Below are 21,954 nucleotides of genomic sequence, written 5' to 3'. Positions count from 1 at the left end.
ACAAATGATCATATTAATCCTATTTTTTACGTGTAGGACGGGACATTAAGGCCACATTGATATGTGTAATATTACTTAATATGTAATATTATGCTAGTAAAGTCGTTATATGTAGAAATAACTTATTTCGCCCTGGTCACTTCGTCCTCATTCAGAGGTGGAACCACTATTACACCACTTCCACTCCAGTCCAATAGGTGGCGATGATGTTGTTTTAAGCTACTTTAAAATATGAAAAGACGCATGCGCGGACTAGTCAAGCGACTTCACTTCTCCACTTCAGCGGAGAACTTCGGAAGCGATTACATTTCGTTCTTCCGTCACTAGTACTAGAACGACTTTTTAAAAATTATTTTATTTTAAAGCATGCAGATAGTTGGCTAACAGTGGAACATGTTCTGGTAAACTTAAAACAAGCTGGCGATTAGACGTTTTTAAAACAAAGATAACCGTTAGCTAGTAGGTGTTTTCTGCATCAGCAAATGTGTTTGTTTACGGTCAGCTCGGCTTCTTTCGAGAAGGACTGACGTCGTGGTCGACACGACGATGGAGGAGGCATTAAAAGGTGATTAAAGGCATCACTCAAAGCCAGTGGCTGAAGTTACATACTGCGTTAAACCGTTTTAGGAAATACGCGCTCATTGTCACCATTTACCTTAAATAATAGCAAACTAAATATCACGTTTAAATTTGACTTTGGTATCATTTTCAAAGCGCACATGTTTGTCTCTTGCCAGCTGCCAAACTATAAATACGTCATATCTTAACACACATAGCACATGTTTAGACTCTAAATGGCCAATAATCTCGCCTCAAATTATCTTAAAACTGCGTTCCGTCAACAACAACAGTCTTTCTCTCTCTTTCTTTCTCGGACGCCATTGCTCACTGTAGCCTGAAGTAGAACAACCTTGCGCAGCGCAGAAGTATAATGTGGCCTTTTAACATATGTTAATCATGTCAATCTAAATAATTCTCTTATTTCTCTGCCCACCTGGAAGTTAGGGTATAAGAGTGTTGGAATATAAGAAAATATAAAATAAAACAAAACAAATATACAGTGCTGTGCAAAAGTCAATTATTTCTCAATCACTTCATTGGAACACAAAATATAAAATATGGGCAACGTGTGCAGTTTTAAAACACGACATGTCACACATATCTGCTATGAAATCAGGTTTATTTAAGACGTGCTTGACCATTACATGTTTTATGACTGAAACCCATTGACAGCTTGCTAATATTTCTCTGTATGACTTAAAGTCAAATCAAATTTGATTTGAAATTGGTAGAAATGCAACAGATATATCACTAAACGAGCCCCAGTCCAGTCATGCAAAGAGTCATCACAGTCACAAGTCCTTTGATTACTCTTGATAAAGAAAAGATGGGGAATCATCACTGGTTCCCACTGCTGTAGAACAATGTGATTTGTGTGAAACATGTTAAACTTGGCAGATGACATACTTGTCTGCTCTTTTTCAGGAAAAAAAACTCTCATAAATTCAAAAAACATATTTTTTGATTTGACATTGTTGATAAGAAATGAAAGGGGTGTCTGTCTGTAATCACATATCGGTTGAACGGTTGGCTTGACAGGCTTTAAACTTGGCAGGTGACTTTACTAACGGCACCAGAGTGTGCAGTTCTTGGATAAAAAATGCAAAAAACAGGTACAGGTACTGCACTGTAAGACCAACTTCCAGTCCCATCATTCCAATCTAAATGATCAGAATTTGACAGACATAACAACAAAGCTGATGTTGCTTTTAGACTTCTGCACAGCACTATAATTATCTGTCCTAGGCCACACATCCAAGATGAGATACACTGTTCATGGGTGAAATCATAAGCTCCTTGATAATATTATTGGCAGTAATATTATTAAAGACAGTTTTTATTTAAAGCAGCACTGCACTGAATAATGGTACGCATGTTTAATTCCAATAAATTAATTTGTGTTGTCCTTTTTTATGGTTCCTAAGGAAAGGCCAAGAGGAAGCACTTGAGTGAAGATGAGTGTCATGAACTGGCACAAAGTGCAGAGGGCTCTAGTTCCCTTACCCAGCCTCACACCTTTAACTGTGGTCAGGGCAGCAGTGGCCCCAACGGGTGGCTTAATCCCAGGACACACAACAAGCTGCGAAAGTGGGGTAAATGTGCTATAATCCTTCTTCTAATAATTTTTGACAGGCTGTACACGGGAAGTGCTCTCCAAAGCTTGAAGCTCTCACAGTTCTGCATGATTGTCCTATGTTCACTTGACATCGCACAAAAATTATCCGTAGGAGCCAAAGTTGAGTTAAGTTAGTTTAGGGTTAGTTTGAGTGATTATTGCAGGATTACTTGTTACAGCGTAATTTGTGAACAGTTGAAATATTCTTGCAAGGGAAGAAGAAATGTGGCTTTGTGGACCTTTGATGTTATTTAGTCATTAGATAGCTGTCTTTTGATCGTCAGGACACAGCTATGTTACGTTAGGTTACGTTATATTACTGTTAAAGCGGACCTAGACCGGAAGTTCAAATTAACGCTGTTTTTTAGAGTGTATCTGCGTCATTACCTTGTTTATGAAGCCCTGAAGGTTAAAAAAAACAGTTCAGCCACTGCTGAGAACGCTGTGTTGTATTGTAATCTTGGGCTCAGCGAGATCTCTGAAAAAACCCGGTCCGGTTACGTACACACCGGTTCTCCTGAACAGCAGATCCTCCTGCTCCGGGCTGACTCCGGGTCAAAGTCATAAGAGGGACTGCGGCGGGGAGTTGTGAAGAAGCTATTTTTAAACACTGTTAAAACAATGTTTTGATAATGAGTAGCAGTGCATCCACCGTTCCAGAGGGGGGAGCTGCGCTTCTGAGAGTGGGTGTGCTGAATAGTATTGGCCAATCACAAGACTCTGTTTTCTGGGGGTGAGAGTTCATCGCAACTCAGGAACAGCGTCAGAAAAGAGGATTTCTATATAAAAAGCTCGTTAACAAGTTAATGTATGTAAGTAGACCTCCATAACTAACATATATGTGCAACAGGACCACTCTAGGTCCGCTTTAAATCAATAGATCGTAATTCACTGCCTGGAACATCAAGCCCATAGGAACCTGCCTACAGCTAACGACTATTGGTGGCTTTGGAATGAAGTGTAAAGGGTCACAGGGGCGCTGGTGCCTAACCTAGCTGGCATAGGGCGAAAGGGTACACCCTGGACAAGTCACCAGTCTTATTCCCTAATCAGCATGTTTTTTGACTGTGGGAAGAAATTGGAGAACCCAGAGAAAACCCATGCGCACACACGGGAAGAAAATGCAAACTCCATCACTTAAAACGTCATTTAGTATAATTTACATCTGATAAAATTGAAGATGAAGAAAATGTCATGCAAGAAAGGTTGTCTGACATTTTCACATCTTTGTCCTTTCTTGCTTAAGCAGTGACTTCAGAGCCTCAGGCCAAGGATGAGGAGGAAGTGGAGGAGGTTGACGATTTCAGCCTCCTTGCTGCTGTGATGGAGTCAGAAGCTGAGAAGGAGGAAAAGGTGGATTACCTGGAGGGATTGACAGCAGAGATGTTCGGACCGGCTGATGAATTTGAATGGTGTGACAGCGATGTTCACGCCAAGAAAGAGGAGGTGGAGGCCCTTCCTGATGCTCTTTACGGACTCCTGGGCACCACCAACAAGAACCTGCTGCAGCCTCAGGGCTGCGTTGATGACCTTCCAGAGGAGATGCTGAGACGGGTTTTGTGCTTGCTCCCTGCCAAAGATCTTTACTGCAATGCTAGCCTTGTCTGCCATGGCTGGAGGTGTGTTATTATGGACGCCAAGGTAAAAAATAAATCTAAGTTATCTATAAGAGCACTTTTACACTGCACTGAGAAGTTATAATGCTCACTGACCCAAGTTATCATCACATTAGCGACCACTTGGTGTTCCAGGTAAATGTTAATTGATTTTATTGTTTGTTTTGCATGCAATTTTCCCAATGCTAGAAGTGACCTGATATCCAGGAATATACGTATTATATATACATATACAGTATACAGGTATATATACCTGTATACTGTATATGTATAGATGCCTGCATTTGTTATGTCTTTCTTAAGTGTTCTGTTTTATTAACCCAAGTCAGTGGCTTAATATTTCATCCATTGAAACCATCATTATTATTTTTTATATACTCTACAGATAACTTTTATATATATATATAAAATGTCTTCATATCATATGAGTTTCGCACTGTGTTCGTTTAATTTTTGAAATTTTACAAACTATTGTAATTCCTGTATGAAACCATGGACTTAACGGTTTTAATCACTTCTAAATGACTTTATTTATAGTGCTCGATTCCTGAAAATTCTTTAGCTGATCGTTGTGAATGGTTCTGCTGACTTCACCTGACTGAGTTACTGTGGTTGAATCCCTTTTCATTCTTTCTCATATCACATAATTCTCTTTGAGATCATCATCTGTGATAAATGTTATTTTGGCTTGTTTGACAGGTTTTCCCTCCGGTCCTTTTGCAGACTAAACACGTTAATCTAAACTAAAGACCCCAGTTTTTTCCATTCATTTTCTTAAGGCCCGTTGGGATTTGTTGACAACTGTGTTCACCCTGTTGCTCAACCTTTCATTCTTTTCTATTTTTTTTATTTTTTACAGTTTATGCCCTATAAGAAAGAGTACTACCGTTACTTGATGAGAGAGAAGGATACAGTATTACACATGCAGTCCATCTTGAACAGCAAAACGGTACAATGGTCGCGCAACCACAGCATACGACGCCTCATTGTGTAAGTGAGCATCTCCTTTGTAAGAAAACAACACAAATACTCATGGAAACCTTGTGACTTTTTTCTTCGTCGAAGCACTAGTCCGTATATAATTCAGTGTGACAACGTGTGTGTGTATATATGTATATATTTAATGTCAGATGTAGTTGGTATAGTGTTGCCTTTATTTAACTTTTGCATTCAAGAAAAGTTAATTTCTGTTTGTATGTTCTAGCAATAATATTTATTATTCCTATCAAAATTGGGATGTGGGGTGACAGGCATCATATTTGAAACTATTAAAATTATCCCGTTTGTGTGTTTTTTTTAGGCTCATGGGTCAGCATAAGGTTGGAGAGTGGGTGAGCCCCGACGATGTCCTGGAGTGTGTCAAGAAACATCGACTGTTTCCTCAAGCCGAAGCCTCTATCAGATTACGTATTCCTGATGTTCAGAAGTGCATTAACCTTAACACTGAGGTAAGACCGACGCACACACACTAGGTGAAACTCATTAGGAGAAAATGATGGTTGTATGCAATTGTAAATTATAGTTTTCGGTAGCACTTTATAATAAGTACACACTATAAGCATTAGTTAAGCATGAATAAATATTGAATTCATCATTTATAACGCATGAATACTCATTAGTATGTAGTTTATAAACACAGTTATGTTTAACTCATCCCATTTATAACTGTGTTTATAAACTACATACTAATGAGTATTTATGCGTTGTATATGATGAATTCAATATTTATTCATGCTTATCTAATGCTGATTAGGGCTGCAATTAACGATTATGTTTGTTGTCAACTAATCTATCGATTATTTTATCGATTAGTCGACTAATCACGAGTATCTTTGTTAGCACCTATTTTGAACTTCTGTTTAACCTACATACAGTGGACTCGCGCATGTGCTTTAATAACACATTCATCACAGTTAAATGCCTGAAACAAATGATCACAGATTTCTTACAGCTTAAATATCGAATTAATATGCTCCAAATCACACAGTTGATAAGTGAAAGGGGTTTACAATTCATTATATACGCTAGAATCAACGGGGGCTGAAATGAAGTATGTCAAAGCAGCTTTACCACTTACTACCGTAAAGTAAGCATCAACGTAAGTTGAGCGAGTGTTCGCTAAGCAAGCTTCTTCCATGATTTTCCGACTAATAGATGTACGACGCAAGCGTATTATGTACTTGCATCATAGGCTGATGGTTAATGAATAAATGAGCATGTGATTTAAAAATATCTACAAGGTATCAATGTTATTTGTGAACTCACTTCTGTGCGGTACGTGGTGATACATCGGCTCTGGGATGTCGGAGTTTAAGGTGTTAGTGCTACCATGGAATTAGGGTTGTGCTTCACATAGATTGCATTTAAAGTGTTTTGCTGGTTTATTTTCAGTGAAACTTTGGAAACTTTGGGTCGGAGTTTTCGAGACTCTTCGTCCGTTTCCACCATTAATCGTGCGTTCTGCTTCTCTGCTTCCTTATGGGATGTAAACAGCGAGCAATACCGCCCCCAGCACTTTCTGTAGCTAGTTCTGGATAGCTCGAGCGTGTGTTAGTTTGCGCTGCAGTTACAGATGAGCATGAAGCGGCAGGTGTGTGATTATTTAGTAATAATAATAAAATATTAGTATTTTAAAGTGTTACCTAGTTGTAAGTGTAAACATGTTTATATAAATGAAAGTGGAACTGTGACTTTATGATAATGATGTTATAGTTTTACTCAGTCTAATTGAGTAAAAGTATGGCAGAACAAATGTGGAAATCCATATGATAAATGTCAGACATGCAAGATCTACAAGATTGCTGGAAACCTTGTTTTTTTTCCCCTATCATCCTTAACTGCGATGCCTGTCAGAGCTTTGTTTGAGGCAGCGTACAAGTTGTGGAAGCCTTGTGATTCTTTACGCAGCGAAACTATTTTATTCAACCACACCGAGCCTATACTAAAGGTGTTAGGTCCTAACCTCATTCATATCTGATCTGCAGAGTCCTAACCCATATTCAGCCATGGCTGTCATCTTGATCCTGAGTGAGTGTGTTGAGGATGTGCAGGCCCTGGCATCTCTTCTCAGCAGCTGCCTGTCACCCGCCGGCATCACAGAGTATCTCAGCCACATGGCCACGATGCTGCTTGCTTTAGAGCGGAACGAGACGCAGATCAGTAACCGGTAAGACTCATTCAAGTGTCAGCATTTATATATTCTATTCCATAATATTGTACATATTATATACTAAATAATCTGCCCTTTGCAGGTTGCATTACAACATCTACTACGTGCTTCACCTAATGGAGAACGGTCCCTTTCCTGACAAATCCACTCCGAGTCGGTGAGATTCAAAATGTTTCAATGTTCAAGTTTTTCTTGTTGTAAGAAAGGATTTCATAACGAGTTCATCCATCCATCCATCCATTATCTACCGCTTTATCCTCCACCAGAGGGTCGCGGGGGGTGCTGTGCCTGTCTCAGCTGACATTGGGCGATAGGCGGGGTACACCCTGGACAGTTGGCCATTCCATCACAGGGCCACATATAGAGACAAACAACCATTCACTCACACTCTCACACCTACAGCCAATTTAGAGTGACCAATTCACCTAATCCCCATATCGCATGTTTTTGGACTGTGTGAGGAAGCCGGAGAACCCGGAGAAAACCCACGCACACATGGGGAGAACATGCAAACTCCTTGCAGAAAGGCCCTTTTTTTTGTCAAACTGATTATTTTCATAATTATCTGTCCATATTTGTCTTGATTAATCTATTAGTTTAATTCATAAAAACGAACAAAAACTGGAAAATGTCTCTCAAATGTCTCTCTGTTTTAATGATTTTGTTAAATTACATTCAAGAAGCTGACACATTGGAAAACTTGTTATTTATTTATTTTTAAAACACCATGTATATAGTATTTGATTATCAAAATGGTGATATAGTGATAGTAAGTGATTAATTATTGATGATTTTTGCAGCTCTAAAATCCACTCATTGGTGATAAAATAACTTCACTATAGTGTTTTTGCATTGTATTATCACACATTGACGTAGTTAATTTTTTGGCTGTATTTTGCCCTGTTTTTGAAACGCATGTTAAAAACAAAATCTATGGCGAGTAGGGATATACTGTAAATTCAGTCAGCATAAATTGGTTTTCCAATATGACCATTTTCAATCTGTAACCAGGTGATTTTCATCTTTGTTTTGTGTGTGTTTTTGCCAGAGCGACGGGGATTCAGCTCACTGGTGAACAGCAAAGGATTATGAACCACGACATTCAGGACGACCATTTGGTGAAGATCATAGCTTTTGCAGGTACATTCAGTTAAAACTGCTGTCGCTGCAAATGTGACATGTCCACGTTCTGCAACTGTTTTACCTCAAAGAATGCTGGACATCTCTGAACCTTTGGCATTGCAGCTATGGGGAGTCAGTTTAAGAAAACACAAATCATCTTAACACTGAACACTGTACAGATGTGTGATGTGTGGTGCTGATTAGGGCTGAACGATTTTGAATAAATATGTTATTGCGATTTTTTTGTTTGAAATTGTGACTGCGATGCCATTTGCAATATGAGATGGAATGGTCATTGTTATATAATTATTCTCATTTTCATTTGAATAGCATGTTTAAAATGATTACCATGTGATATTTGTGCAGATCTGTGAGAAATAAAGATGTTTTCTTTAGTCTGTAGAATATGATGCGAGTAGGTCAGGGAAAAAACTGGTAATTTTTCATACATTAAGAATTATTAGGGCTGTCAATAGATTAAAGGTCACATAGAGTGGTCCTGTTGCACATATATGTTAGTTATGGAGGTCTACTTACATACATTAAGTTGTTTTTATGGTCAAAAACCTCCTAGTTGCTGTAAACGAGCCGATATAAATCCTCCTTTCTGATGGTGTTTCCAAGCCGCGAGATTTGAGACTCTAATCTCTCAACCCGGAAGTGGCATATCAGTACACCCGCTCTCAGAAGCGCAGCTTCCCCCTCTGGAACGGTGGATGCACTGCTACTCATTATCAAAACATTGTTTTAACAGTGTTTAAAAATAGCTTCTTCACGACTCCCCGCTGCAGTCCCTTTTATGACTTTGACCCGGAGTCAGACCCAGAGTCAGAAGACACTGTCGCTCGTGAAACAGCTCCACAACGGACGTTATTCTTCTTCTGTGGTTCAATGTACGCAACCGGATGTGCCCGGACTAGTGCCCGGAGCAGGACGATCTGCTGTTCCGGAGAACCGATGTTTACGTAACTATAATGGGGTTTTCAGAGATCTCGCTGAGCCCAAGATTACAATAATACACAGCGTTCTCAGCCACTGGCTGAACTGTTTGTTTTGAACCTTCAGGGATTCATAAACAAGGTAATGACGCAGATACACACTAAAAGACAGCATACTTGGAACTTCCAGTCTAGTTCTGCTTTAAAAAAAACAATTTACTAATTAATCTTACATTTTGAAATTCGTTAATCTAGATTAGGTCATCCTTTTTTTTGCCTTTATTTCATAGTATGCAGTAGAGATAGACAGGAAAGGGGGAGGCAAAGTGAGAGGGAATGACATGCATGGATGAGTGCCATCCTGTATGCAACAAGAACATCGCAACAAAAAACGCCACTTGAGAATAAGACTCACTCACAGACATTCACATTTGGAGAGAGAGAGAGAGAGAGAGTGTCACGGTGCCTAGAGTGTTTCCACTTACTTTCCTCTAGTTGGCGATGTGGAGCACCTCCGCGCAGGTCTCAGCAGTTAGCTGTACCTATTAGTAGCAACTTCCAGTGTCAAATTAACCGTGACACTCAGGTAGTCTCTCCTATCTGACTAACTGCAGGCAGGTGACAGAGTTGCGCAGATAATGAATGGCTTTCATGTCAGACGTCATCACACATCAGAAGTAAACAGACTTGTGTTAACTGTGTTAAATTATTTTATCGCGTTAATCTCAGCTGTATCACAAAGTTGTCAGTGCTGCAGTCACAGAGATCATTATGTCAGTGTTTGTTTGTTCCAGGTACAGGAAAGACGTCCACGTTGGTGAAGTATGCTGAGCAGCGGCCACACCTCCGCTTCCTCTATGTAGCTTTCAATAGGTCAGTGGCTCAGGAGGCACAACGCCGCTTCCCCAGGAACGTTGACTGCAAGACTGCCCATTCGTTGGCCTACAATGAAATTGGGATAATGTAAGAACAGAGGTTTTCCCCTCAGATGCACTGTGCATGTGTTTTAATGTTTTAAGTGTTTTAATGTGTTTGATTTACTAGCAGAATGTTCACATTCATAAATGTACCACTTTGTTTCTGTTGGAACAAATTCTTTTAAATGCATAACACATTAGATACATATATTGTTTTAATCATGACTGCTTGTGCCCCTGCGATCTTTTCTTTTGCAGGTACAGAAATCATAAGAAGCTGACTGCTAACGTGAAGCCATATTCCATCAACTATGTTTTGCCTCAAGGCCGAGGTGGCTTCATGAAGGCCAAAGTGGTTTCAACGACTCTCGATAACTTCATGGCTTCAGCAGACCAGACCCTCAGGATGCACCATGTCCCAAACAGCCACATAACCAATTCTGGCAAGAAGCTTGTTATAACTACAGAAGACAAAGAGGTAGGATTGCATACATCTGACACACTTTGTGCTTTTCATTTCAACAAATATTTAGGCAATACAAATTGGCAGTTTTTCTTGTTTTTCAGTTTTTTCTCAGTGACGCGCAAGACATCTGGGACAAAATGAAAGAACTCACTGAGACAAAGCAGCAAGCCTTCTTTATGCCACATGATGGTACACCAACCTTTGTGATATTCAAATTTATGTTACAACCAATACTACACAGATATTCACTGGTGCTGTTTATTCTCAGGTTACCTGAAATTATGGCAGCTCCAAGATCCCAAGCCCTGCCTGTCTGACAAATACGATGTCCTTTTCATTGATGAGGCCCAGGACTGCAATCCAGGTAATGATTTGGGCTTTTAAGGTAGTTAGTTGCTAGTTAGTTGTTGTAATATATTATAGTTTTTATTACTTTTATCATCATGAAAGTTGACAAATATGCTTGGTTTTTGTGAACACGTTGATTGCTTTTGCTACAAGGGTTGGGCCAGTGAACAATCTCATTGTCGACATCAAGATATGGGATCTCCTATGTCATAATAGCCTCCCTTTTGCCACAAACACAAAATAAAATATATAATATGTAATATTAGACTTTGACTGTGTCTGAATGTCCTCTGCTCCAGTTCACTGCCAACAGTCTAAAAAGATTCAGGCATTGATTCTGTGACACCAGCAAAAAGCTGCAACCTCCTTTATTTATTTCAATTCCTGACTAAATTATTAATTCTATCACATTTTCCTCAAGCTGATTTGTATTCCAGCTTTTTTAAAGTTGTATACACATCACACAAAGATCAAATTATTATAACATTTACTTTGACAGCCACACAAATAACATGACTTTTTTTTTTCTCATGGTTAACTGTGAGGATGATGGTGTCTTCTTCTTTTTGTTCCCTCTCAGCCATCATGGATGTGCTGCTGTCTCAGCAGTGTGGCAAGATCCTGGTTGGAGATCCTCATCAGCAGATCTACACATTCAGAGGAGCTATCAATGCCCTGAACTCTGTCACCCACACACACATATACTACCTGACACAGGTATGGTATACACAAATGCACAGAGCACAGCACACACCAAAACAGCAATGATGAGGATTATCAGGAGGTTTTTCTTTTAAGTAGAAGACATCATGTAAACTCAAAACTCTCTGGGCATTTTTGAAGTGTTGCAATGTGGATTATTTGGACAGGTGCAGCTAATGTACTATAAGTGCAACAGTATGATTTTCACTTCGGGACATTAATTAATTGCACATTTAAGCTTAAATTACATTGCATTTTCCCATCTATATTTGTTAATGAAAATGCCTTTAACAAATCTGTTTATTGTTGTTAAAACATTAATGGATGCATTTTATTTGGGGACTGTGTGGTGACAACAGGTAATGCTGCATTACTTTAAATCAGTGCTGCAATGATTAATTGATTTCTACATTAATCACCAACTAATTTGATAATTGGTTTGTTTGTGAAATGGGAATATTTTCTGAAAATCATAAATTTTTTCATTAACCTGGTTGTTTTGGCCAAAAAAACAAAATTTTTGTGCTAAGAAAAATGTAATCAAATGCACCTTTGTTAAGACAAGATTTGAAATGCCTTTATTGTTGGAAAAAACACGCCTTTAACGCTCTATTTACAAGCTTTCAGCAGGTTGTCAAATAGATAGTTATCGAGCTCCAGGCTCTTGATATTGTTCCATCGACGACAAAGAGTGCAAGCTCAAACAATTCCGGTAAATGGCACAAAGCCACAAAGCTGTTTTTCTTTTTACAAAGCGAGACACATGATTTACACAAAGACATGGTGTCACAAAAGGGTGGGGTTCAAATATTGAATGTCTAGAAATGCTTAAATAATGTTGTCAGGAAAGCACTGAAATGTATGTCATTTCTACTGCTGAAAATACAATGTAAATATATTGAGAAATATTTTCAACAACATTCTCAAGTGATCAGATTATCACTCACTGTAAGTCTTTCACTGAAAAGGAACAGTTCTCTTTTAAAGAAACAGTTGTTGCCAGTCAATGGCAATCAATCAGTTAAAGTCGTGAAGCTTTCTACAACATTGATTTACAAATCAAAACCCAGATCACATGTAAAATATCGCACATTTACTCCCACAGTTTATAACAAGTCAGCAACATCATGAACAAAATAGATCCTATTGCCATGTTTTGTTCCGTCTTCAGTAGAATTATTATAGTGGATATTATTAAAAAGATAAGAAATTACATCGATAAAGTAAATGTTTTATGTTATAATCTGAATATTTAACCTTTGTGCTGCCAATGTGTTTGTCCAGAGCTTTCGCTTTGGTGCTGAGATCGCCTATGTGGCTGCCACCCTCCTTAGAGTGTGTAAGGGAGTCGATAAGATTCTTGTTGGAGGAAAGCAGAAGGGTAAATATTGCCAACACTATGGATAACTTTTATTTTCATCCCTCAACAAACGTGACTTTTTCTTATCTGAACAACAAGATTAAATAACTGCTGTGTCTTTCTATTATTTTCCTGTGTCATGTTGCAAGGAACACAATTTGAATGTTCCCAGATTGTTATAATAAAATTAACAATATTAATTTTTTTTTTATTATTTCTCTTCTGAGTGTGAATCTGGTGTGCTCAGTTGCAGCAGCTCTGATCATCCCTCCATCTGACCTCAATTTAATTGTGCAATTTCAGTTGTATAATGACAATAAAGATCCTTTCCTTTCCCACATGTCCATCTCTGAAGGCGGCGTGTGCGACGAGTCAGCGGTCAAGATTATAGAGGATTTCAAGACGGGCATGAGTTATTGCCCGGGGAAGACGGCCATCTTAACAAGATGCAACGTTAATGTTTTCAACATAGCTGTCGCCCTGACGGATGCCAACCCTCACTGCCGGATTCATTTCATTGGAGTAAGTGCAAACAGACACACAAAGTAATACCAACGATGTTTCACACAGAAATGTCATGTTCGGCATCTGAAGAATTTCTATTTGAACTGAGTACAGTTTTGTTTGACTCTTATTCTTAGGAATAAGCTTCTTTGCTTTGTGTTGAGCGCTAGATGAGAAGATAACTCTCTCTCTCGCATTGTGAGAGTGCAAAAATGTAGACGTGCTGGAAAAGGTTTTGTGTGTCCACAGTGTGATTGGCACAAAAGACAACACATTATAACATGATAGGAGAGTTAAAGGACCAGCATGTGGGATTCGGTATCATCTAGTGATTTAGCTGCATGTTGCAATATGAAAACAAGAAATGCTCTTCACCCTGTTCTGGGTTACTATATAAACATGGTGTGGAAGGTCAACTCTGTGTGTAATGCTAAGGCCCAGTCTAAAGTACTGAAAACACGACTTAATATTCAGGTGATTCTTATTGAATGAAAACAGAATTATAAATATAAAATTCAGTTTACTTTATCTGTTGGTTCATTATTATTTTATTTTATTTATTTGTTCAATTTCAGGCTAGCTTCCCTGACACAGTGATCAGTCATTATGCTAAGCTAGGCAGGTCAACTTCTAGCTGTAGCTTTATAATTAAAGCTTCTATACATTCTTAACTTCTTAATACACAACTTCATGTCCCAAGTTAAAAAAAACATTGAACATCATAAGATATACAGTAAATGCACAACTGTTAATATTCCAAAAGCTCATATGGTTGAAGTACTCACAGGGCTAACTTTTTCTTCAGGATGTCCAAAATATCGGCCTGAATAGGATCCTTGACATCTGGCGACTGACACAACGACCAGACCCACATCCAAAATGTAAGACAAATGTTCACATACAGTGTATGTATTGTTCCTGGCTTATTCCCTCACATGAAAAAGAAAAAGAAAACAAATGTACAAACATTTCTTTTTTCAGTTATCAGGGATCCTGTAATTCGCTCATTTGCAAGGAAAGATCAAAACGCCACCTTGTGCCTGAAGCATTACATCGAGCAGACTACAGATCAGGAGCTCCACTCCAAACTCACCATCGTTGAAAAATATGGACCCAGAATTCCTCAACTGGTGACACGTCTGCGCACCTGCTTTGAACAAAATTTTGACATTGCAGGTTTGCACACAAACACACACACACACACACACACACACACACACACACACACTGAAGAATTCCTAAAATAATGTCCTTATTTTAGCATTGATTTCAGTTATCACCTTTAAACCTAACCTTTAAAATCAACTAAAATGAAAAACCATCAGTTATTACAACCAACAGTTTCTACTCAACTCAACTCAACTTTATTTATAGAGCGCTTTAGGCAGCTATAGCTGGTACAAAGTGCTTAACAGTACAATAAATAAAACATGGCACATAAAACATAGGAGACAAAATAAAAATAAATATGTATATATATATATAAACAATAAAACAATAACAATGTTTAAAAAATAAAAAAAATAACTATAAAACTATAAAAAATAACAATGTTTAAACAAATAAAAAACAATAAAACAATAAAAATGTTTAAACAATGAAAACAATAAAACACTAAAACAAGAGCAGAGTCTCATGCTGAGTTGAACGCAGAAGAATAAAAATGTGTTTTAAGATGAGTTTTAAAAATGGACAGTGAGGGGGCCTGTCTAATATGAAGTGGGAGGGCGTTCCAAAGTTTGGGACCGGCAATGGAGAAAGCTCTACATATCACAAGCCTGTGTGCTTTTTATTATAACGGGAAGTTGTACAAATGTACATGTTTGGAAAAACATTTTAAATGACAAAAGACATTTTGTGTGATGTTTAGTCCTCAGACCCGTAATCCAGAATATTTCAGGCGGTATAATTTCATTTATTACAACCAGATGTAAAATCTTGTATGTTTTCATAGATTCTTGTTTGGTTTTACTATTTTGAATGTATTTAAAGCATTACTAAATCCAATTCAAGTGAGAACCACTGTATATGGGTATCTAGTAATGTGTTCATCTTCACAGCTTTGTGTACTGACATTTACTGTTTAATGTTGTGATAAAAATTGGCATACCTACTGCCTCTCTGGTCAAACACAGGTTTTGCCATTGACTTTCTTATGTCAATGCTGTTTTTCACGTTTGTTTCACTGGAACACGCCGTTATCACCCAAGCGGGTGTAAAGCTTGTTGTCCCAAACTCCTCCCCCTTTTATAACACTGGAGGTGTTGCTTCAATTCAGTTCAGTTCAGTTCAATTAAATTTGATTTGTGTAGCACCAAATCACAACATACATTATCTCAAGGCACTGTACATTGTAAGTAAAAAACCTTTACAGTATTATAGAGAGAAAAGAAACCCAACTGTTCACATAATGAGCAAACACTAGGCATCGGTGGAGAGAAAAAACTTAACCAGAAGAAATCCCCAAGTCAAATGGACATCACTATCTTGCATTAATGACTGTTTTTTTCCCTCCACTGTGCACCACTTTCACCTCATGTTTCAGACTTTATTGTGGGGACGGTCCATAAGGCTAAAGGTCTGGAGTTTGACTCTGTGATGATCACTGATGACTTTGTGAATGTTCCCGCCTCCTGGCACCATCTGCACCACTTTCCATTCTTTGAATTTGGTAAGTGTTGCTTTTGTGTCGGTTTTTCAGATGAACAGATGTTACTATCCATGTGTGCCACATGAAACCACTGTGCTGATCAAAATGGGCTTAAATAAATGGGACTAAATAGATTAGTCGATTTAATCATGATTATCTTCGTTAGCACCTATTTTGGACTTCTGTTTAACCTACATACACTGGACTCACATGTGTGCTTTACTAACACAACATTTATCTCAGTTAAATACCTGAAACGAATTATCACAGATTTCTTACAGCTTAAATATCAAATTAATATGCTCCAAATCACACAGTTGATAAGTGAAAAACGTTAACATTACATTATAAACGTTAGTATCGACTGGGGCTGAAATTAAGTGTCTCAAAGCAGCTTCACCTGTAATTCACCGATTACTGCCGTAAAGTACGCATTAACGTTAGTGAACTAGTGTTCGCTAAGCAAATTTCTTCCATGATTTTCTGACCGATAGACATACGACAAAAATTCATTATGTACTTGCATCATAGGCTGATGGTTAATTAATAAATGAGCATGAGAAAAATATCTACGATAGATCTCTGCGGTACGTGATGATGCAGTGCTCCGGGGTGTCTGCGTTTAAGGTGTTTGTGATTCGCCGTAGTGCTACCATTGAATGAGAGTTGCGCTTCACAGAGATTGCATTTAGCGTGTTTCGCTGGTTTATTTTCAGTGAAATGTTCCCTGATCTGTTTAGGGTTTTTTAAACCAACAACAACAAAAAACTGCGTACATATTTTCTGGATGTGTGCCAGTAAAGTGAAATGGAAATAATTATCCTCCGTTTTCGTTATAGCATTGCTGAAACAACAAATCTAATGGTGGCCTAAGACTTCTGCACAGTATATAGCAGTGTTCAATTTTACCTTCTAAATTTTAATTCATTTGGTTGAAGCACTGTAGACACCCAAACATGAGGAAAGTGATTAATCTTAACTGCTGTTTTATTTTGTTTTGATCGGTGTTGGTGTGGTGGACAGATTTCACTTTATATTTTAGGATATCGAAAATGTTTGTTCATATATAAGGTTGTACGTTTTTGTCTGTACTGGCTTTACCTAAGTTAATACAATGACAAGTAGGCTGTTCTGAAATGATTATATTATTTCTCTCATAAATAAAAAACGAAAAAACAACAACATAGGATTGTTTTCTATTTGAGGATTAGTGGTGATAGATTTGGCTTTGTGCCAAAAATACCAATGCAGAAAATCCAACAATATATTGTCAGATTGAAATAACTTTCAATGCCAGTTCAATGCAGTTTTTAAAAAAGAGTGAATATTTGAATATCTTTGCTTTGTATGCTGTGACACTGTCCCTTCTCTTTCCAGGCAAAGTTCCTCATGACGAGTGGAACCTGCTCTATGTGGCGGTGACTCGAGCCAAGACAACACTGATCATGAGCGAGAGCATCCGCCGCCTCCTCACAATAGCTGGGGTAAGAGACGCCACACAAGACACTCTCACTTATTATTCTAAATGCTTCTGTAGCTCTGTTTATTGTAAGCGAGTGTGTGAAGTGCACACAAGTGTCATTTGTCTTTCTGTATAGTTGTAAAGACATGGACGAGTAGTTCAACACTCAATTCCTATGACCATCTCAAGTTAATCTATAACTTGAGGTGTTTTTTATTGTTGAACAGAAATGCATTCTTCATCTCAACATGGTCAAGCAATACTATCAGAGCTGACATAGGGAGCGTTTGTGTGTATAAAGCAGCAGCGCAGGGGCAGACGGGGACCTCCTGAATGAATTATGGTAGTTTTTTTGAGAAAAAAAAACAATCACTTTGCATTTGAATGTCACTCACTGGGTGACATGAGATCTTAACACCACTACTTTTGGACACGGAGAGTCTTGTAGAGGCTGAAAGATTTTAGCAGCATTGTGTGAGCTCATTTGACAATGGTTTGAATCTAAAAGACAGTTGCTTATTTATGTATTAATTTAATTTATGTACTTCAGTTTAACCCTCAAAAGGGCTTGTGTAGTTGTGAGAACGAGAAGCTGCCTCCCACACTGCCAGAATACTTTGAATACCTACATTAAGATGAGACTGAGGGAAAAAAACACTCTGTCCTGTCTTACTTCTTTTGTTAACCCTGCCTTCTGGCGTCATGTTGCAGTAACAGGTTCAGCCAAAATGTAGTTATCCCCATTTTTTGTACAATGAGTCCGTAATGTAAATATTGTGACTGGCTCAGTAGTACTAATGATGAGTGAAATGATGAGTTTTCACACTTTACACCATGATGGTTTAGACGAACTTTATCTTACCACTAGCAGTCTTGTGAAAGAGTTTCATTTCATGTTTGCAACTGTCTGAACGTGTTGTATGGCTTTATTCTAGTTTTTGTTACTAAGATCGTTTTTATTGGTGTTCCGAACTGATCTTGGACAGACTCTAAGCGGGTATAGACAGGCGCGTGCGTCATCACAACATCGTTTCGGTGGTTACCGGGGGAAGCGGGAGGAAAAATAGGGCGTTTTAGGGCGTCCTGCGCTTGGCTCCTGTCTTCGTCACATTACCACAATCCCACAGTCAGTCTTATCCTCGAACTTCCCACTAACATACCATTGACTCTGTTGAACACCGCGGTCATATCCTGGTTGCAGGGAGTGTTGACTGGCATCTTCTCCCTGGCACCTGCGGGTGGAGAGACTGCAGCTCTACGGGTGTGGCGGGCCAGCGTAGCCATTGAGGATGCGCGGACGCAGAATCACATATAGGCTGCTATAGTAACTTGACAACAGCTGAGACGTTGTGATATAGATGTGTGTGTGTGTAACTGCTTATCTGCTGCTTATCGTCACTGCGGGCCGCACTTACATTAAACTTTGATATCAAGTGGGGTGCCATAAAATATCGGCCCGGAGACTACTGCCCTATAAGTAGACAAGGTGTGAAAAAATATGTTTTTATGGTCCTCCTCAGTCTAAGTACAGGAGATAAAACACGCAATGTTGACTTCCGCACTCATTGCTACGTCCCGATGACACATTCCAGGAATTGTTGTCTCATGGAGCTCCGCTTTGTCCCAAAAAACGCGAGAGTGCAGGCGAGGGTAATAGTATCCGGAAGAGCGGAAGTCCGCAAAGTGTTCTATTCTTGGCTGCACAGTGCAGCACAGAGTTCTACACAAACTTTCAGCCTCAGAGGATTTACGCGTCCAGTGGATACATTTTATATGTGACGGCAATGTGCCGGCTTGAGTCCCTAACCCAAATGCTAACTGCTGTTAGCTGCCGGAATCTGAGTGACACTGACCGACGTAGTTTCCTGTGTCTCATTTGCATTTAAAAAGACAGGCACTCAAAATCGAGCGTTCTGAACAGTGCTGTGTTGGCAGAGTGATTGAACTGCTGTGGTGCTTCATCCTTAAGGTATTTTGACCAAAGCATGTCACAGACATGTTCATTAGGACACCAGGGAACTAGGTTAAGAATAGGGTATAATATGTCTATTTTAAGGCCCACGGTTGGTGTAGTGGTTAGCGTTCTCGCCTTTGCAGCAAGAAGACCCGGGTTCCCTGGGTTCGAGCCCTCGTTGGAACAAGAGCCTTTCTGCAAGGAGTTTGCATGTTCTTCCCGCGTGTGTGCAGGTTTTCTCTAGGTTCTCCGGCTTCCTCCCACAGTCCAAAAATTGGGGATTAGTTGAATTGGTCACTAAATTGACCGTAGGTGTGAGTAAATAGTTGGGGACATTTGTGCGGACATTCGCCATTCTCTAATCAGAACAAACGAATGTCGCTCTGTAATGATCAATCAGACCGGGATTTGTTCCCAAAGCATGCTGGAAGCTGTGGTTCTTCATTAGAAGTGGTTTTGTTCTGGTGGAAATAACTTGTTTTGATAAACAGCAAAGGTAAGACAACATTTCTGCTTGTATATCTTGAAAGTCAGTTGTTGTTTTAGTTTTAGTTTCTTTTTAGCTTTTGAACATACATTTCCAATGTATGACATCAAATTTGACAATAGCAACATGTTTGCCGGCTCTCCCAAACTCCAGAAACAGGAAACACCTGGGTTCTCTCCCATCAGATCCTCCCACAAGCATCCCTTCGTTTATTGCCTTTTGGGTTTTATTTGGAATCTAATTCATTTCATATGTGTATCTGATGGCCTCCAACTCAACTCCTTTGGTCCTATGCTTGCTGATGGATGCGGATTGCATTTTCAGAGTATTGCATGTCTTCCGAGCCTCATAATAGGATATAAAAGCTGTGTTAATGTGTTCATCAAAGTCAGATACTTCATTATCATTTTAGATTGTATACATTGTTTTTTCCAACGTCTGATCTGGTGAGTCTGACCAGAAAAGACTCTGTAGCTACTGTCCCCACATATGTATGGAGTTATTGAGAATTTGTACACCATATATTATAAGCTAGTGGTAGTAATTGGGAGAATGACTTGCATCTTTTTTTTTTATATATGCATTTTAGAAAATCTAATTTAATAGACAAATTGCACAATCTGTTCGGTCTGCTGCCCTCCCACCACCAGACTCACGACAATAAAGCTGACTTTGACTTGTTAACCTTTTACGAAGAATTCATTTCTTAAGAAGAGTTTACGCAAGAACACTAGAAAATGTGAAATCAGATCTTTAAGACTAGTTAAGTTGTATTTGTTGTTAAGGCAGAGAATAAAAAAACATAAGATAAGAAGTCCTTTATTCGTCCCGCAGTGGGGAATAAAAGACTAAAGGAAGAATAAATGATCCACCGGCTTAGCCTGACGACTTCAGATTAATAAAAACATCTAAACATCTGCTGTGTTTTCTCCACCTCATCTTGGAATTTCTGTCTTTTCCAGGAATACTACTTAAAGTCAGAGATGCCTAACTCCCTGATGAGTGGAGGGGGCGAGCCTCTTCCGTGTTGTGTCTCCAACTGTCCCAACCGCATCACACCGGGCTCAGCATTCGTCATGAGCAAGCGGACAATGAACTGTGTAAGAAAATATAACTCCGCTGATGTGCAAAAAAGAAGCAGCTGACATTACGGCCAGTTTGCATTTTTTCTCGGTAGCTTAGATTCTGACCCAGAACCGCAAAAAGGTTTTAAATCCTTGAAATAATTTGCTCAATAGTCACGATGATTCAAATCAACGTTCCTCTTTGTCTCTGTCCAGACTGACAGTGTGTTAGAAGGTGGCCCGCTGTGCGAGAGGTGTGCGTGGAGACGAATCGGACCGACCGCCTTCCTCATGACTGACGACGTGCAATCGATGGCTGCAATACCAGAGAGACGCCCTATCCGATATGTTTTCTATCAGTGATGATGATAGACCTGTCTCGTTTCCTAATTCAGAGGAGGGACCTTTAAACGCTTCTGTATTTGTATTTTTCTCTGTGAGATAAATGGCATTATATTTTGATATCCTGTGCAGCTGTGATCATCAGCCTCTGTGTTATTGTGTAACACTGAAGAAGCACGGCGATCGTGTGCGAAACACTTTAAAACTTTTCTACATTTACACTTTCGAGTGTCTCTTTTTTATTTTGTCAGCAGGATTTTAATGTCAGAAGTCTTATTCCAACTTTTTGGCAACTAGATAAATCACTGCAGTGACACAACTTTACCATTTTATGGTATATTTTCTTGTAGTTTATAGTATTGCATTTATAGTCCTCCACCCGTGTTTTAAGAATGAGTCATCGCTGACAACATTTCAAGTGAAGATTAAATGACAAAATCCTGTCATTGCTTTTCACAAAACATACCCAGATTGTAATTATCAAAAGTTGACAGAACATTACATTAAGCTATTCAGTCCATCTTCAGTCTGTTTAGTGAAAATAGTGGACTCAACTAATAGAGACTCAAACTGTCAGAATCAGGCCCAGCAAGTTCAAAAGTCAGAGGTCTTACGTCAGAGGTCAAAAAACTGGTTTGCGACACTGGCAGCAGGTCCTGCGAAAGTCGCATAGTGCT

The 21,954-nt window shown here is 39.0% G+C and overlaps 1 protein-coding gene across 1 annotated transcript; it reads left to right on the top strand.

Annotated features, from left to right (window-relative positions):
* Positions 1–432: 432 nt before the first annotated feature.
* fbxo18 (F-box DNA helicase 1) lies at positions 433–21,343 on the top strand. Its single transcript, XM_083907235.1, has 21 exons — positions 433–565; positions 1,986–2,153; positions 3,423–3,817; positions 4,652–4,782; positions 5,093–5,240; positions 6,777–6,958; positions 7,044–7,118; positions 8,010–8,101; positions 9,816–9,984; positions 10,197–10,416; positions 10,506–10,593; positions 10,673–10,768; positions 11,333–11,469; positions 12,739–12,835; positions 13,170–13,336; positions 14,124–14,199; positions 14,300–14,494; positions 15,864–15,989; positions 17,346–17,452; positions 20,834–20,971; positions 21,152–21,343. Exons 1-21 carry the CDS (start codon positions 547–549, stop codon positions 21,296–21,298), a joined length of 2,973 nt encoding a protein of 990 aa, XP_083763361.1. The 5' UTR covers positions 433–546; the 3' UTR covers positions 21,299–21,343.
* The last annotated feature ends 611 nt before the right edge of the window (positions 21,344–21,954 follow it).

The sequence above is a fragment of the Microchirus variegatus genome (genome assembly GCF_963457635.1).
Source record: "Microchirus variegatus genome assembly, chromosome: 20".
NCBI lineage: Eukaryota > Metazoa > Chordata > Actinopteri > Pleuronectiformes > Soleidae > Microchirus > Microchirus variegatus.
The sequence above is the reverse complement of the archived record's forward strand: the minus strand, read 5'-3'. Positions and strand labels throughout refer to the sequence as shown.

Coding starts and splice junctions, on each gene's coding strand:
- fbxo18 (XM_083907235.1), top strand. Junction 14,200..14,299: donor ACCAGACCCACATCCAAAAT/GTAAGACAAATG, acceptor TTCTTTTTTCAG/TTATCAGGGATCCTGTAATT. Junction 20,972..21,151: donor GCAAGCGGACAATGAACTGT/GTAAGAAAATAT, acceptor GTCTCTGTCCAG/ACTGACAGTGTGTTAGAAGG.